We start from the raw sequence: 18,158 nt of genomic DNA, 5'->3' as shown, positions 1-18,158 counted from the left end.
TAGGCTGACCCACTCACTCATCCCATAATACATTAACCCTCCATAGCCCGTAGTCAGACATTAACTGGCACAGATAGTGTAGTATGTTAAATGCACAATGGTTTACTTAGGAATCAACCGTACATCAGAAAGTTTAAAAACTGGCATATCAGGGGCAAACAAGCCAGTTAGTAGAAAGCACCGCGGCTCCGTTTTCAAACCAGGAACCAGTTTCTGATATCATCTGGGCGCGCTTTCTACTAACAGGCTTGTTTACCCCTGATATGTCAGTTTTTTTAACTTTTCTAGCATAGGGCTTGTGCAAGATTCAATGGTGTGACTGAGGGTGGTGTATAAAGCTACACAAAGCATGATTGCATCGTCTGTACACTTTGACAGTGGGCATCTCAGTCCTCACACATTCAGGTGCACGGATGTACACTAGGGAAGGGCTTTGTAGCTTCATTATCTTAAAGTCCCAAACTCAACTTCAGCAATAGTCATAAGGAAGGCAGCGAATGCCTCTGACTCAGAATCAAGGCCTGATGAGGAGTGGCCCGCCCCCTCCCCACAGACTTGCCCCCATAGGGCTGCTTTCAGAAATTTCCCGGGCTGGTTTTCAACACCAATCCGCTCCTGGGCAGCACTGTCCCTAACTGCGGCAGCTGCTGGGCTGTAAGTGAGATCTCGTGCATGCTCAGTGGAGCCAGCCGGGAGGTGAGACACAACGCATCAGCACTGTGCTTCCCTTACAGCAATGCCTGTCACCCACACACAACTGCACATTACACAGACAGCACAAAACTATGTCATCCTACTAACTTTGTGTGTTCCAGCAATAACAGATTTCCCATGTTCACCTTTCCATGTGTCAGCCTGAAGTTTGGTAGCATAGTTGGTGGCCATTTGGATAAAGACAATTTTTTATTGTTTAAAAGAAGGTACAGTATGTGCCACCTTTATCCCTCCAGCTTGTTGGGGTATTTAGCCTATGTTGAGTCCCTCTTTTCTCTGCGTAACTGATACACAATAGCGGTATAACATTATCAGGGGAGGCCATGTGCACTCCCCATGTGGGCCCCCTCATGCCTGCTCATGTGCTGAAGACTTTGGTGCGCACATTTCATTATTTCTTTACTAAATATATTGCTTCACGCAATTTTTTTAATTTGCGACACTTGCGTACATCTGTGCGTACATCTGTGTGCAAGTGAGTCTGAATCATTGTGATGTACTGACTGGTTTGTACAGTGCTGCACCACTAGCACCAGGTTCAGGTGTGTTCGGATTGCTTCGGTGGCCGATTTCCCCGTGTTCAGATAGGACACACCGTCACAGAGCGGCAAGCCTGAATTCCCCTTTTGCAGACACAATGACCAGTCAGGAGGGAAGGTGCAACACAATTTTATTATTGGTTAATATTTAACAACAAATGACAGGAGATATTTACCATATACATATGGAATGAAATAAATTACACTATTCAATGACAAGGTGTTTATTTATTACCTCCCCGTCATCTACCGGTGACCCCAGCTGGCAAGCAATGTGAAACCAACAAGAACCACAATTCCTGCAGAACTTTACCAAAAAAAATGAGAGACCTAAATGTGAATTCTGCTGGTCTAGCTTGAATCAATGGTGCTCCGGCAGTCTATAGCTGTGAAATACAGTCTGGGTTAACGCTCCCTTTTTGCTGAGGAAAACATCGGGTAAACACATGCAGGTTAGGCTTATATCAGTAGTGCACTAGCAGCCTATAGTTTAAAAATACAGTCTGTGTTAACGCTCCCTTTTTGCTGAGGAATAACGTGGGAAAAAAACACATGCAGGCCAAGCTTGTACTTGTAGTTCTCCAGCTGTAACGGCTAACAGTTCACGCAGAGTAAATGGCCCAAGCACAATAAAGCACATGCAAGTTAGGCTGGTATTTGTAGTTCTTCAGCTGTAACGGCTAATAGTTCTTGCAGAGTAAATGGCCCAAGCTCAATATTGCACATGCAGGATAAGCCGGTACTTGTAGTTCTCCAGCTGTAATGGCTAACAGTCTATGCAGAGTAAATGGACCAAGCTCAATAAAGCACATGCAAGTTAGGCTGGTACTTGTAGTTCTCCAGCTGTAACGACTAACAGTTCATGCAGAGTAAATGGCCCAAGCTCAATAAAGCACACGCAAGTTAGGCTGGTACTTGTAGTTCTCCGGCTGTAATGGCTAACAGTCTATGCAGAGTAAATGGCCCGAGCTCAACAAAGCACATGCAAGTTAGGCTGGTACTTGTAGTTCTCCGGCTGTAACGGCTAACAGTTCATGTAGAGTACATGGCCCGAGCTCAATAGAGCACACGCAAGTTAGGCTGGTACTTGTAATTCTCCAGCTGTAATGGCTAACAGTTCATGTAGAGTACATGGCCAAAGCTCAATAAAGCACCTGCAAGTTAGGCTGGTACTTGTAGTTCTCCAGATGTAACGGCTAACGGTCTATGCAGAGTAAATGGCCCAAGCTCAATAAAGCACCTGCAAGTTAGGCTGGTACTTGTAGTTCTCCAGCTGTAATGGCTAACAGTCTATGCAGAGTAAATGGCCCGAGCTCAACAAAGCACATGCAAGTTAGGCTGGTACTTGTAGTTCTCCGGCTGTAACGGCTAACAGTTCACGCAGAGTAAATGGCCCAAGCTCAATAATGCAACTTTTACTACCAGAATTGCCCGCCTGTTACACAGGGCTAAATAAACAAGTAATGTACATTACATCACGGGAACTGACAAAGCCACAGATTCACAGTAAGCATACATCTTTTGCTAATGAGATGACAGCACAAGTAATATAAATTACAGCAGCATGAATGGACTTTGAAATGGATACCGGGCCAAGCAGTGTATAAGAGACAATTTATATTAACCCCAATATCAGTAAAGATTCAAACATATCATACAAGCAAAATATTAGTCAGCATTGACAATAATAACACAGCAAGCAGTGAACAGCTTTACAGAGTGCTATAACAGATAAAGGGCACCGGAGGGTCACTATCATCCACTTTAGCTAACACACGAGTCAAACAGTAAACAGAGCCAAATACATATCACATGGCATTACATTTACTTTAAAGCTAGACATAAAATACTTTGTACATCACCCACAGTGGCATCGGACATGAGCCAACACCCATAAGGCAGGTCCCCTCCTGGACATGAGCCAGAGGTTCACAGGAAAGTAAATGACCACCAATGCAACTCTTGGGGAAAAGAGGGGGTGACCTATCTTTTACTTCCCCCCTATTTCATCACTACACACACACTTTACCTAATTTAAGACACTATGACCCCTTTCTACACCCAGTTGTGTGGGAGACTAACTCCCCGGTCCCAGCTTTTACACAAAACCTAGTCTCCCAGTCTAATCATGGTTAGCCACAAGGTAAAGGATAATGCAATAGACCCAGGGGACCCAGATAGGATAGGTGTACAGAGGGGCAGGGCCTTAATGGAGGGAAGATAGGAGCTGTGGAGGGACAGAGTATAGGGAGGTTTTGGTATGATCTCACTCCTGGCAGTGGTTATTCAGCCTCCTCCGATGTCCAGGGCAACTCTGGGATGCTAAGCACTGCACCAGAGCTCCCAGCTGCAGACCTGCGGCAGGTATTTTATAAGGAGCAACAGGTGCAAAATCCCTTTCCACAGGGGCTCTGTGCAGCACACACACACAGCAGCAGGACTGGGGCTGTCTTTTCTTCTGCCCGTGCGGGTGACAGCAGGGTTTTCATCACTGGCGGGACCTTTTCCTCAGCTGGGGCTTCATCCGCAACTATGGAGCGATGAGACCTCCTTCCCAGACAGATCCTTTTCTCTCCCAGCATGCGCAGACTTCCACATGCGGCTCCTCCTGATAACAGGCACTTAGGGAGGCAGTCCTTTATTCAGAGGGGGCTTCTTCCAAAGCAGGGTGCTCTATGCAAATCCCCAGGCAAGCTTCCTCCAGGGACTCACATCCAGCATCAGAGCACCTCCCCTGGCAGACTGGACAGGTAGCCTTCCGGGCTAATATGAAGTCTGGTAATTGTAATCCAGGGCAACATTAAAGTTATAGCATCCTTATTTTTACAGCTCCAAGGGCAGTCCACATAAACTCATTGCAGACAGCACCAGGTGCAGTATTTGTAATCCAGGGTAAATGAGAGGGGTTACTGCTCCCCTATTTGTACAGATCTAGGGACACTCCACAGACACTCTTTACAGCCAGCACCAAGTGCAGTATTTGTAATCCAGGGTAAATGAGACGGGTCACAGCACCCCTCTTTTCACAGATCCAGGGGCACTCCCCAGACAAATCCTCACAGACAATCCTTTTTTCCAGAAATTCTTCCCAGACTCTTTCTACAGAAATTCCTCCCAGACTCAGCACTGACAGCCCTGAGAAAGGTAATTTATAAACTCTCCCTCACTCTCCTACCTGTCGGTCCGACATCTATGAGTGGACAGAGGGGACCCAGCAACAGGCCGCCTACAGGGATCTCTGCCTGGACACCCAGGCTACCAATCAATGGGGCAGGATTTTCCCTCCAAAAATGGGTTGCTGACCAAGGGGCACTTTCTACCTCCCTTTTTGCACATGCTCAGTGGGGTTCAGGGAGAGCAAGGTCAGTCAAAGTTCACTATACCTGCCTATTATAGGGAATGGGGCTGCAGTATATCTATGTGTACAGACATAAAAAAAATATTGGGGGACACCTATTTGGGAACAAACTTGGGGGTACCACATCATTATATAAAGTGCACCAGCGGCCACTTTAAATTATACTCAGCTCTGTTGTGCTTCATCTGAAACTTTGTATATATTTAAAACTCATTTCTGTGCGGTTCAAGTAGCAGCCCAGCGTCTCTGGAATAGACTGAGTGATAGTTGCTGCGTCTGCTGAGCGAATTTAAAGAGAAAGTTGCTACATTGCACCTCTTCTCACTCGTGCCGCATGGCGTATTGAGGCTCGGTGTATGAGGACACATCTGTATGCACTGCACACCCTGCATTGTAACACAGGCAGCATAGTTGGTGTAATGGTTAGTCTTATTACCAAGATAAGAACATATCTATCAGTACATCATTATGGCAGGGCCGGATTAAGGTCTGCGGGGGCCCCTGGGCAACAAAAATGTGGGGGGACACTATAAAATTTGGATGAACTGGGGGTATGCGCAATGGGAACCTTATGCAGAGCCCACAGTAGTGTCAGTGCCCACAGTGGTAGTGTCCTGTATGCAGAGCCCACAGTAGTGGTGCCCTTTATGCAGTGCACCCAGTAGTAGTACCCCCAGGAGTGGTGCCCCGTATGCAGTGCCCCCTATACAATACCCCTATTAGTAGTGCCCCCAGTAGTCATGCCCCCTGTAGTCAAGTCCACAGTAGTTATGCCCCCGTTGTAGTGCCCCCAATAGTAATGCCCCAGTACTAATGTCCCCTTTATAAATTCCCCCAGTGGTAATGCCCCTGTGGTAGTGCCCTCAATATTAATGCTCCGTGTAGTAGTTCCCCAGTAGTAATGCCCCAAGTAGTAGAGCCCCCAATAGTAATGTCCCCAGTAGTAGTGCCCCACAGTAGTCATGACCCCTGTGGTTGCCCCTGTGGGTGTGCCCCCAATAGTAATGCCCCCTGTAATAGAGCCCTCTGTATAAATGCTGCCAGTAGTAATTCCCCTGTATTAGTGCCCCAATAGTAATGCTTTCTCTGTAGTAGTGCCTCAGTAGTAATGCCCCACCCCCAAGTAGTAGAGCCCCCAATAGTAATGTCCCCCGAGTATTACACCCAGTAGTAAAGCACAAAAAACCCAAAAAACGAATACTTACCTTTAGAGATGAGCGGTTCGGATTCTGTGGAATCCGAACCGCTCTGAACATTGAGGATCCGAGTCCACCCGAACCCTGTTTGGGTGTTCACCGCCTGACTCGGATCCCCGTTCGGGGCCGAACGGCGGCCGCCTGATGTCGGATTCTCACTAGAGAATCCGACATCAGATCTCCTCGCGTGTAGGGCAGAGCGCACTGATAGCGCTCTGCCCTACACAGACACAGACACACAGCCTCCAGCGGCAGCTGTGTGTTTGTTACAGCAGCCAATGAGAGTCACACAGACTCTCATTGGCTGCTGCACGGAGGGAGCCGGCTGGAGCTCACACATGAGCTCCGTCTTCCGGCTCCCTCCTCAGCGTGTGACAGAGCGGACGGCGTGGGAGCGGGGATACAGGTAAGTTTTTATATTTTATTTTTTTATTTGTGCATGGGCCGGGGGCACTACTGGGGGGGGTCTGCACTACTGGGGGGGGTCTGCTACTGGGGGGGCTATACTACTGGGGGGGCCATACTACAGAGGGGCCTGCTACTGGGAGGGGCTATACTACTGGGGGTGGGTCTGCACTACTGGGGGGGTCTGCTACTGGGGGGGCTATACTACTGGGGGGGCCATACTACAGAGGGGCCTGCTACTGGGGGGGTCTGCTACTGGGGGGGCCATACTACTGAGGGGCCTGCTACTGGGGGGGGCCATACTACTGGGGGGGATTACTACTACTGGGGGGGGCTGCTACTGGGGCAGCCTACTACAGGGGGGGCCATACTACAGGGGGTGCCCATACTACAGGGGGGCTACTACTGGGACAGCCTACTACTGGGGGGGCATGCTACTGGGGCAGCCTACTACTGGGGGGCCATACTACTGGGGGGGCCATACTACTGGGGGGGCCATACTACTGGGTGGCATGCTAATGGGGGGCATACTACTGGGGGTCCTGCTAATGGGGGGCATACTGCTGGGTGGCATGCTAATGGGAGGCATACCACTGGGGGGGCCTGCTAATGGGGGGCATACTACTGGGGGGCATTCTACTGGGGGCACTGCCTAGTGGACCCTACTACTAAGGGGACTGCATAGGGGGCACCACTGCTGGGGGACATTGTGTAAGGGACACCGCTACTGTGGGCATTGTGTAAAAGGGGCACTACTGTGTGTCTTAACATAAATAAGAGACACTACTTTATGGTGTAATGTGAATCAGGACCTATGTGCGGTGTAATGCTAATAAGATTGTGCACTGTGACTCCTAGGGCCGTAGCCCACTTTGTAAACAAGTACTGTGACTCTGCTGGCCGTACCCCACTGGGTGGGTGCACTACTTTTCATTTCTGCCACTGCTGTGTGGCAATGTGTCATAGATGTGCTTTATACTGTGGTGTCTGTGTCGTTGTGCCGCTGCTTTGTCGCTTAGTAACCAGCCAGCTCACTGCAACCTTTGGCCAATAATGTTGAAAACAATATTATAAGCTGTGATATGGTCTAAATTGACTGGAAATTAATGTTATTGAGGTTAATAATACTCTAGGAAGAAAAAAAAGACCAATTTATGTGATTTTAGCTTTTTTTGTCAATTTTTGTAAAAAAATCCAAATCCAAATCCAAATCCAAAGCCAGTCACCGCAGTTTGGCAAATCCAAATCCAAATCCAAAGCCGGACGACGAATTAGAACCAAATCCAAATCCGGCAAAAATGGTCCGGCGCACATCCCTACTTACCTTAAGCCCCACCTCCCACGTCCGCTGCTGTCCGACTCCAGTCCACTCGGCTGCTCCTCTGCACTATGGGAGAGACATCATGATATCTCTCCCATAGTGCACTGCGGGAGCCAGAAGCCGGAGCTCAGGAGTAAGCACCGGGGGCCGCTGCGGGGAGGGAACCGGTTGCCCACTGTTTAAAAATCTCGACGGGGGCCCAGCAAATAGAGCATCCATGCTGCTCTGAGCTAAGATGGGCCAGAGGAGACAGAACTGGTTCCATCTCCTCCGGCCCACTTTAACCCCCGATGGGTGTGGGGGCCCTTTACATGTGGGGGCCCAGGGACGACCGCCCCTGTCAGCCACCTGTTAATCCGGCCCTGCATTATGGTATTAAAGGGGATAGGGGTATACAATAACTTGGAATACTCTCTAGAGTATTCCAAGTTAATGTATACCCCCTTCCCATTTAATAACATAATGTAGCTGCTGAACTTGCAGTTTGTCTGCCAATCTCTCTCCAAATACAGGCAGTCAGCTACTGTAGGTCAGCTCTTTAAATTAATCTGCTCTACTGGTCAACCGAACATAATGGTGGGCTGAGCACCTCAGCAGTAAGCCTGCTGCTCTGGGTGGGTGGGTGGGCTGGATACCACGCGGCTGCCCAGAGAGACCACAATGGACCTACAGTATTTGTAAGTGGAGACCCCAGGCTGCATTCCCATCAGCCTCATTGTTACTCCGGCCCTGGTATGAAGCAGGAATATGTGTCATAACTTTGTGTATAATGCTAATTACAGTAGGCAGATTAATGTAGCTATTTAGTTAACTTGCACTGTATGAATAATGCAGAAATAATCAACATGTGGCCTTTCATCTGCTGTGGAACTACACTACCCAGCATGCCTTTGCTCAGTTTGATCATGCCTTAATAGCAAAACTGTTGCAGGGCATGCTGGGATGTATAGTTCCACAGCAGCTAGCCGCATGTTGTATAGCCCTGAAATAAAGGATACTATTAAATACAGCTTTCGCCTCATCAGTAACTTCACTAAACCAGTTCCAGAACAAGTTACACATTGATAATGTATTATGAACTCCAGATAACAGCAGGATGTATCTCTGCTATGTTTTACTTATATATGATTTTTATGTCTTTACTGATTATTCAGGATCCCCAACAGAGGAAACTCCAATCAACATCCCTAATTCTCCACCAGGTAATAATTAGAGGACACATAAAATTGTGTAGATTATTAGAGAGGGGCTGTCACCCAAACACAACTCACATTACACAGACTGCACACAACTAAATATTCTTTTAATTTCCTGTTTTACAATGTTATACTTTCATCCATAATCATCTTCTTATGGGGTCTATTAACTGGAGATGTGCACGGAACCCCATGTTTTAGTTTTGGTTCTAAATCTTTGTCATGTTTTTTTTTTTTGCAAAACTATTCTTGAATGTTTTGTTCTTTTTTAAATGGAAAAAAACAACTAAAATCATGTAATTGTGACCTGTTTTTGTTCCCACAGTATTATTGGCATCAATAACATTAATTTCCAGTCATTTCAAGTCAGTTTTGACCACCTCATAGCTCACAATATTGTTTTCACCCATACTGGTCAAAGGTTGTAGTGAGCTGGCTGGCTAAACTAAGTGACAGAGCAGCGGCACAAACACATGGCAGTTTAAAAAGAATATAGCACATCTAGGAAACAGTGGCACTGTAGTGGCAGACAGGATGGAAGCTTAATAAACTATACAATGCTATAGAATGTTTTCACTACTCAAGAACTAGATTAGAGGCATGAGGTAAATGAAGGTGGCATGTTTAGTGGAAGCCAGGTAAAGCATTGATTTATTTTACTTATTTAGGATTTTATTTATTTTTTAATTACTCAGGATCTCCAACAGAGCAAACAGCAATCAATATCCTTGATTCTCTGCCAGGTAATAATAAGAGGGAAAATTAATTATGTAGCTAATTAAAGTGGTGATTTCACCCACATACAACTGCACATTACACAGACAACACACAACTAAAAATGTATTTTCATTTACTGTGTTATAGTGCTATAAGTTCTCCTATATTCACCTTCTTATGGAGTCTATTAACTAGAGATGTGTGTGTTTTAGTTTTGGTTCCATACCTTGTTCGTGTTTTTTTTTTTTTTTGCTAAATTATCCTCAAATGTTTTGGTTTTGTTTTTCTTTAAATTGGAAAATAAAACACCTAAAAGCATTAATTTCCAGTAATTTCCAGTCAATTTTAACCACCTCACAGCTCACAATATTGTTTTCATCCATATTGGCCAAAGACATCAGCAAGCTGGCTGGCTAAACTAAGGGACAAAGCAGCAGCATGAACACAATGCAGTTTTAAAAAGAATAAAGCACATCTAAGAAACAGAGGGGCACTGGAAATGCAGACAGGATTATTATTATTTTTTTAATACAATTTTTATTGTTTTTCAATAGACAAAAGAAATATACATACAGTATACTGTAGGTATGGCCATATACATACTTGATTGACAAAACAAGGCAACAAAATAAACAAGAAAAAGGAAAGAAATAAAAAATATCAGAGAAAATCAGTAAATATAGGGCCAAATGCAATAGGGTGAGAGTTTAGAAAATGTGAGAGTTTAGCAGTAAACTCTCACATTGGTTGAGTTTTATCTTCAAAATGGGAAAACATCTGAATGAGATTTTAAATCGTGAGAGTTTTTTAAGTCTAAAAAAACATGCAAGTTCGCTCTGTTACTTTTTTTTTGGACTCTATTACATTGGCAAAGTTTAAAAAGTGTCAGAAACTCTCACTTTTCTAAACTCTCACCCTATTACATTTGGCCCTGTCTCCAAAGTTCACATAAGTGAGAATGAAAAATCTAATCTATAATTTCTAAATCATCACTGTGGATCATAAAAAATAAAATGTGAATGGCAAAACTAGATTATAAACATCTCAAAATGTTAGCAGTAACATCCATTTATGTGAATAAAAATAGAAAACATGGAAAGACCACAACTTAGGTTACATATTTCTCCGTCCTCTCCTTCCTTCTCACTTTTTGTTATTAAAAAAGCTTTTTTTTAAAGAAAATAATGAAATATTAAATGAAAATTACTATATGATGCTGTAGCATGTTTTAATTACTTAAGAACTAGATCAGAGGCATGAGGTAAATGGAGAAGGCATATGTAGTGGAAGCTAGACAAAGCATTGATTGATTGATTGATTGATTGATCTTACTTATTTTTAATTTTTATTTATTTTCTAATTATTCAGGATACCCAACAGTGAAAACTGTAATAATAAGAGGGAAAATTTAATTGTGTGTAGCTAATTAAAATGTGTCTGTCACCCACACACATTTGCACAGTACACAGCACACAAATAAATATTTATTTTCACATACTGTGTTACAATGGTGTAATTTCTGCCATTTTCACCTTCTTAGTGGGTCTACTAACTAGAGATGTGCAAAGACCCATGTGTTTTGGTTCTAAATTTTGTCAAAACCACCCTCAAATATTTTGGTTTTCGATGTCTTTAAAATTAATAAAAACAGCTAAAATAATGTAATTTGGACCTAGTTATGCTCCTACAGTATAATGTTTTCAATAATCAAGAACTATATCAGTGGCCGAGGTCAGCATAGTTAAACAGAGGTGGAGTATTTAGTGGAAGCCAGGTAAAGCATTGATTGATTTATTGATTAATTATTATCAGTAATGTAATAACTATCATGAAATACAAATCAGAAACAGGGAAAAAACTCTTAACAAAAAAGCTTCCAAAATCCCAATGATATTTTTAAAATGGAAAGTGAATACAACAGCAAACCACAAGCCTCATGACAATTCAAGAAATTCAAGGCAGAGTAAAAGAAAATCGAAGTTAATAATTATTAATTATATTATTTGATGATACTACTCTGTTCCTGTGGAGAGACTGCAGAAAATGGTGCCTATATGCCTGGATGAGAAGCTGGTGATAGATGGCATTACAAGATACAGTGCAAAAAACATGAATGCCACCATAAAGTACAGTAATATATAGTACACTGCCTGTCAAATGCACACAAACCCAGCAAAGCTGATAATGAAAAGTTGTGCATGATGGAATTGCCTTTGGGCCCTCCAACCCACACTTATTTGGTGTATATTATAAAGAAAATGCACAGTTTGAAAAACCAAGCATTTCAGCGACAGGGACTGCCACTTTTTTGGTTGAAATGCTTTGTTTGTTTGGTTCCATATAAATTGAGCAACCAATGAGCTTAAGACAGCTAACAGTATTATTAATTATTGTGACACTTGGAATATGTCATTATCATCCTCACCCTCATCACTGTTGTTAATATCATCATCACCATCACATTGATGGTGTCAAATTTCATTCATTATATACTACATGTCTCTCTCAGTAATCAAGCAACCAATGCCCTTAAACACAGTTTATACTGCTGTTAGAAAGAATACATAGGGGCATATTCAATTAGGGGCGAGAATAGCAAAAATCCTGCACAATACCAACAAGGAAATCTCGACAAGGGATGTAAGATAGGTGTCGAAATACCGACGCCTATCTTCATCCCGATGCTGGAACGCCAAAGGATGCCAGCCCGAACTAGGTAGGTCCAGGACATCCTTAGCATTAGCCACATGGGGGATTGTTAGGTTTAGGGGGGGTGAGGTTAGGGTTAGACACCCCTTGGGGGGAGGGTTAGGCTTTGGCAGGGCCTTAGCAAGGGTAGTGCGGCCGGTGCCATCGCACAGGGATCCACAGGTCAGGGGGCACTGTTTGGGCCTGTCAAATTTCTGTTTATTATCATTCTCACTTGTAGCTTCCTCTAATTTCATCCCCAGCATCTCCTGGCCTTCCCTATCTCTTCCCTGGCCCTTCCCCATGAGTACATTTCCCTTTTTTGGGTGCATTATGTCCCTTTGAAAAATGAGGGGGGGGGCGCCAATGCTCTTTCTGGCACTGGGCACCAAAAAGTCTAGCTATGGCTCTTGGCTTAGGCGCCCCAGGGGGAGGGTAGAGTTGGGCACCCTACGAGAGTGTTAGGTTTAGGGTGCGGTAAGGGGGGGTAAGGTTTAGACACCCCCGGGGGAAGGTTAGGGTTAGGCACTAGGGGGAGAGGGGTAGGAATAGGGTACTTACCTGTCCTGTTCGGATTTTCTCCCTTCAGGCTGCTGGCATCAGGATATGAATAGCTGCTGGGACTTCATACCCATTCTGCAAATCTGACTCTGATACTTCTGTAAAATAAAAAAAGGGATTTGCCCTCCAGCACACTGCAGCAAAATCAACAAAGGTATTAGTTACATACATTTGCAAATATATGAATAAGCGCCAGGCCATCGTCAAGGCTCCTCTCTACTGGCGTCCCTAACATTAAGGGGTTCATGTCCGAGAAGCAAGGTACCCAAAAAAAATTCCAGCCAAGGACCATCCCCAGGGCATCACATGAAAAGGGGAAAAAAGTTGATAGTGAAGTGTAAAGGATAGATGTGTAAAGATAAATCAACAAGTGTTTATGAAATGTGAAAGAATTAAAATGACATAAATAACAAACAAACAATTAGAAAAGTGATAAAAATATTCTATGTGATTAAGTGGTGATGCCCTGTAAAAGGTCCAGCCAGAACAACTCAGGGGGCCCCACTCCCAAATGCTCACCCTAAAATAATTATTGCTACATAATAGTAGCACCCACTCGGTCATATAATTACAAATTGGTGTACTGCATAATAACAGCACATGTAAAAGCTGAGAGCTAACTCACCTTGGAGGTAGCCCAGAAACCTCCACATGGCACTATAAAGGACCAGCACCTCCTTATACATTATATTTGTTGTCAACTTTGGATATCTCTGAGTGCCGTTCTTTCTGGATATATCTTTATTTTTGGATTGTGCAGTAGAGGCAGTTGTGTTGGTGTTGAGAGTGCCGGCAGATTTTGGATTTTATATATATACAGTTTATGTGAGACTGTTTAAGCCAGAGAGCCCAGTTGAGCTGAGCGAGCCATTGGGGGCCAGGAGGCCTGGGTCTGTACCTGCAGGAGGCAAGGGAGACCACAAGACTCTCAGACTGTGTGACATTGAAGCAGCTGGGCTGTAGGCTTAGGAAGCCTGGGCCCACTGTATACCTGGAGGATACAGGGAAGGCACAGACACTGACTGTGTTTGTATAGCTGTGGCAGCCAAGCCAGGCTGGAGCAGGCGATAGACCTGCAGAGAAGCAGGCTGAGACATTATTGGCAGATTAGCTGCACCCTTATAGAGAGTGTTCAAGAAGTGAGTTAGACGCCCTGTAAAGCATCATTTATTTACTTGAAAGCTGTGTGTGGACCCTCATTAAGCACCCAAACACTGCACCAATCCACCCTCTGCCGAGCTAATTACCCCCAAGATATCACTAATAAATATATATATATATATACATTCCATAGACAAAAAACCTTACGGTTTTACATGTCCCATTATGGCTTCTTAGACATGATCTGAAATTTCACAAAGCCTACTGGATTTGTGCCACTCAAACTAAAAAAAGCAATGAAATTACGATCATTAAGGCTGACGCCTTAATGGACATGTTCCTTGCGCAATACAGATATGGTATGCCATCACACCCTGTGGTTCACTGCAGATTCAGCACTCTCACAGAATTAGATTGCTGTCACTAACAAAATGATGGAGCTGCTAATTCACAGAATTGTGTGCTCATTGGAATACACTCCAGGGCACCCCAGGCCCAGGCTGATAGCCCGGGGTTATCCCCAGCACCCCTGGGCGGTGGGTGCTGGGTTGATTGTGTTGTGTGGTGCTTATTCTGTGATGCGTAGAAATTGCAAAATGTGAAGAGCAGCATGGATATCTTGCGCTGTATGGTGTATAGATGCTAGGGGGTATATTTACTAATGTTCGATTTTTATATTTGATTTTATGGTCAATTTTAGTTGACTAAAATCAAATCGAACTTCATCAAATCCCACATTTACTAAACTTCGATTTTGAGTTTGATTTTCAAATCAAATTCGATTTTGTTCAATTGTGATTTCTTCGGTATTGAATGGATTATTCATAAAATTGAACTCAAAATTGAACACAACATCCCCAAAATAATAGACCTGCTTTAGGCTGCCAATTTTAGCATGAGCAGGTGCCAGTTACATAGAAGCATGCACAGGTCAGTGAGATCCGTGCATGTTTCTGTGTGTAAAAACCTAGAAAACTGTTAAAACTGTTAAAATAATAAAAAAATGATGTGAGGTCCCACTTAAAAGCACAACCAGCACCAGGCTGGTCCTTCGTATTTTCCATAAGCAGCACCAAACTTTCCTGCAGGATTGTACTGCCACAGCCAGGGTACCCTTTCACCAGGTCCGCCAGCCAAAGCATTAACCCAGTGGGTGCCGAGTTGACTGTGTAAAAAATAGATTAAATAATAATGACTTTTACAGTAGAACTACAGTAGTTAAAATAAACACAGGACACACACCATGAAATATAAGTTTTACACACATACACACAAACATACCTACAATCCCTGTAGCCATTCATGTCCTCTTCTCCAGGTAGCATCCACGACACGTAAAAAAAAAAAAAAATGTACTCACCAACCCTTGTTTGGATCCCTGAAGGCATCCATGGCTTCAGAAAAAAACAAACTGGCAACATGGACCCATGGACATGCCCCGTCCTCTAAGGATGGGACATCGCAAATGAGATGGCTCAGCCTCGGCATTTCACATAAAAATTCTTTGGCTGAGCTTTCATTGGCTGAGAGAGGTGAGCCTCTCACAGCCAATGAACGGTTCACACCATTGACTAAAAAGGGTAGAACTGCTTGGTAGCAAAAGGTTTAGGGGGGACCACACATCTTTTTATTTTACACTTTTCATAGGTTTTTTCCACACAGAAACATGCACGGATCTCACTGATCTGTGCATATTGCTGTGTAACTGGCACCTGCTCATGCTAAAATCACCAGCATGAAGCAGGTCTATTAGTTTATTATTTTGGGGATTTGAGTTTGATTTGGTGTTTGATTTCAAAACAAATAATAGTAAATCAGGGGATCCTATGTTGGTCTATGTAAAGTACCAATGTTTTGACGATATTTAATTTGGAGTGGGATTTGACTGGGATTCAGGGCCTGATTCAGACCCACTCGCAAATTGCGGCCACTCGCTGGCAAAAAGGGGCCAGATATTTAAATTAAGCGCTCGTACTGCGTCTCGTAAGGAAGCCCTCTATGGCTTAGCGAGCCCCGGCAATAAGCACTCTCTAGTGCAGGGGTTCCCAACCACGGTCCTCAAGGCACACTAACAGTCCAGGTTTTAAGGCTAACCATAGCTGGGCACAGGTGACTTAATTAGTACCTCAGTTATTTTGATTTAACCATCTGTGCTTAAGCATGGATATCACTAAAACCAGGACTGTTAGTGTGCCTTGAGGACCGTGGTTGGGAATCACTGCTCTAGTGTATAAAGACGCCCCCTTGCCACTCGCAACACATGTCATCTCCAGTATGTGAAGGATTATTCGGTAACATCGAGAGCCATCGGAGCTGCTCGCAGCGCTTGAGGTAGACCTTACCCTCCCGCAAGCACTGCGAGCAGTTCAGGGTAATAAACAACCAAGTGACGTGTTCAATGACGCTACTTTGCTAATTATGCACACCCATTAAACTCCGTTCTGACGGTCAGACACGCCTGCGTTCGCAGTGCCACTCCACCGTTCACAAGCACCTTCCCCTGTTACCATCCACAAACGGCGCTGTCACTCATTCCACTGGGCAGTCTTTTCAGGGTGAGCGAGCGAGCAAAATCCGATCGCTCATACTAGTTTGCGCACGCGCACTGTGACTTATACACATGCACAGACGAGCGACCATCACTCAGAGCGAGCGCAACTTAGCATCCGAGTCTGAATCAGGCCCCCAGTATTATGTTCGATTTGATATTCGATTTGATATTCAAAGGCAAAATCAAATGAAAACTGAATGCAAATAGAATGTGAAATCACTCAAAACTCAAAATCGAACATTAGTAAATATACCCCTAGGTGTGTGAGGATTCATCATTATACTATTGCCAGATGTCCACAAGTTGGTAGCTGTGTAACGGATGTGAGTAACGAGATCAGTCCACATATTGATTCCAAACCAGAGGTTTCAATCTGTCTTGGACTAAGGGCCTAATTCAGACTTGGGAATAGAGGGCCTGATTCAGACCCGGTCGCAAGCGCTGAGCGCTCACAACCGGGTCGATGGTGGCCCAGAGCGCATGCGCACGATGGAGCCGGCTCCGTCGTGTGCATGTGCGAGACTCGGATAACGACGGGCGCTCCGTCACTCCGGGTCTTGCACCAAAGGGGGCGAGCTGTCGATGAGTGACAGCTCGCCCCGCTTGGTGGGCGGGCCAGGGGCGTGACCTACTAAATGGAGGCGTTCCCAAAGGAATGCCTGCCGTTTGGGGGCGGCCCCACTGACATCACCAGTGATGTCAGTGGGAGAGCTTCCGGCTGGGGCTTGTGGCCACGAGACCCTACCACAAGGGTCTCGTCGCAAGCCCGATGGTCGCGTGGTCTTGACCATTGCGATCATCTTCCTGGCCGCTCGCAACAGCTGTGGGTGGTCACCCACAGCTATGCTACTTGCCAGAAGGCCGCACAAAAAACGCCCTGATTCAGAGCGAGTGCTCTATCGGAGCATCCGGCTCTGAATTAGGCCCAGAGAGAGATATCTCTCTCACTGATCATCTTGGTGACACCATGCTGCACTGCACTTGGTGCAGATTTGAAATGTGCAGAGAGAATTAGATTTGGGAGGAGTGTTTCCAACCTGACATCTAAATTGTAGAGTAATAATAAAGCTGTGCAGGATTTGTGGGCTACATGCAAAAGCAGCCAGTATTTACCCTACATGTAAAAAACTGTATGTATTTATTTACACTCCTTGCATTGCAATATGGTTTGTTCAGGTTCACAGTTGAGAGAGATATCTCTCTCTATTCCCAACTCTGAATCAGGCCCTAAGCGCTGTAAAGCTGCACAGCACTGTGACACTCCAATAACACAGACTCTTACACAAGCAGATACTTATATAATGATATATTCATTGGCATTTTCGCCTCAAAAACAGATCTAATCACACCAGTTGGAGATTGTCATAATATATTGTTTTCTTAGTTTCGCTACTGCGTTGTGTCTATAAAAAACTACACCATTACGTGCACCATTTACACTTGCACCTGTCTATGGCACCTTCTAAACATGGTCTGTGGAAGCGGCTAATTATCTGAAAGCACAGGCAATTTTACTGACACACCCACGACACTACCATTACACGCCCATGAGATTAATTATTTTACATTCAAACTTAATATTTCTAAAACAGAATTAATTATATTTCCACCGTCTAATAACAGTTACCAACCTGATTTCTCTATCACTGTTAATAACTCGACAATCCACCCTGCCCCACAAGCTCGCTGCCTAGGTGTCATCCTTGTCTCTGAACTGTCCTTTGTTCCCCACATTCAATCTGTCTCAAAATCATGTTACGTACATCTAAAAAACATATATAAAATCCAACCATATCTCACACAAGACACAG

The 18,158-nt window shown here is 44.5% G+C and overlaps 1 protein-coding gene across 1 annotated transcript in view; it reads left to right on the top strand.

Annotated features, from left to right (window-relative positions):
- The window catches only part of LOC148514810 (C-type lectin domain family 2 member A-like), a 94,092-nt gene that overhangs the window by 7,442 nt on the left and 68,492 nt on the right, over positions 1-18,158 (top strand). The window contains exons 3-4 of the mRNA XM_088480936.1: positions 8,688-8,735; positions 9,425-9,472. Coding sequence (XP_088337062.1) covers positions 8,688-8,735; positions 9,425-9,472 — 96 coding nt within the window. The remainder of the gene's footprint in view (positions 1-8,687; positions 8,736-9,424; positions 9,473-18,158) is intronic.

The sequence above is a fragment of the Taudactylus pleione genome, unplaced genomic scaffold (genome assembly GCF_031769625.1).
Source record: "Taudactylus pleione unplaced genomic scaffold, aTauple2 ptg000258l, whole genome shotgun sequence".
Lineage (NCBI taxonomy): Eukaryota > Metazoa > Chordata > Amphibia > Anura > Myobatrachidae > Taudactylus > Taudactylus pleione.
Note: the sequence above shows the minus strand (reverse complement) of the source record. Positions and strands in the feature narration are given on the sequence as shown.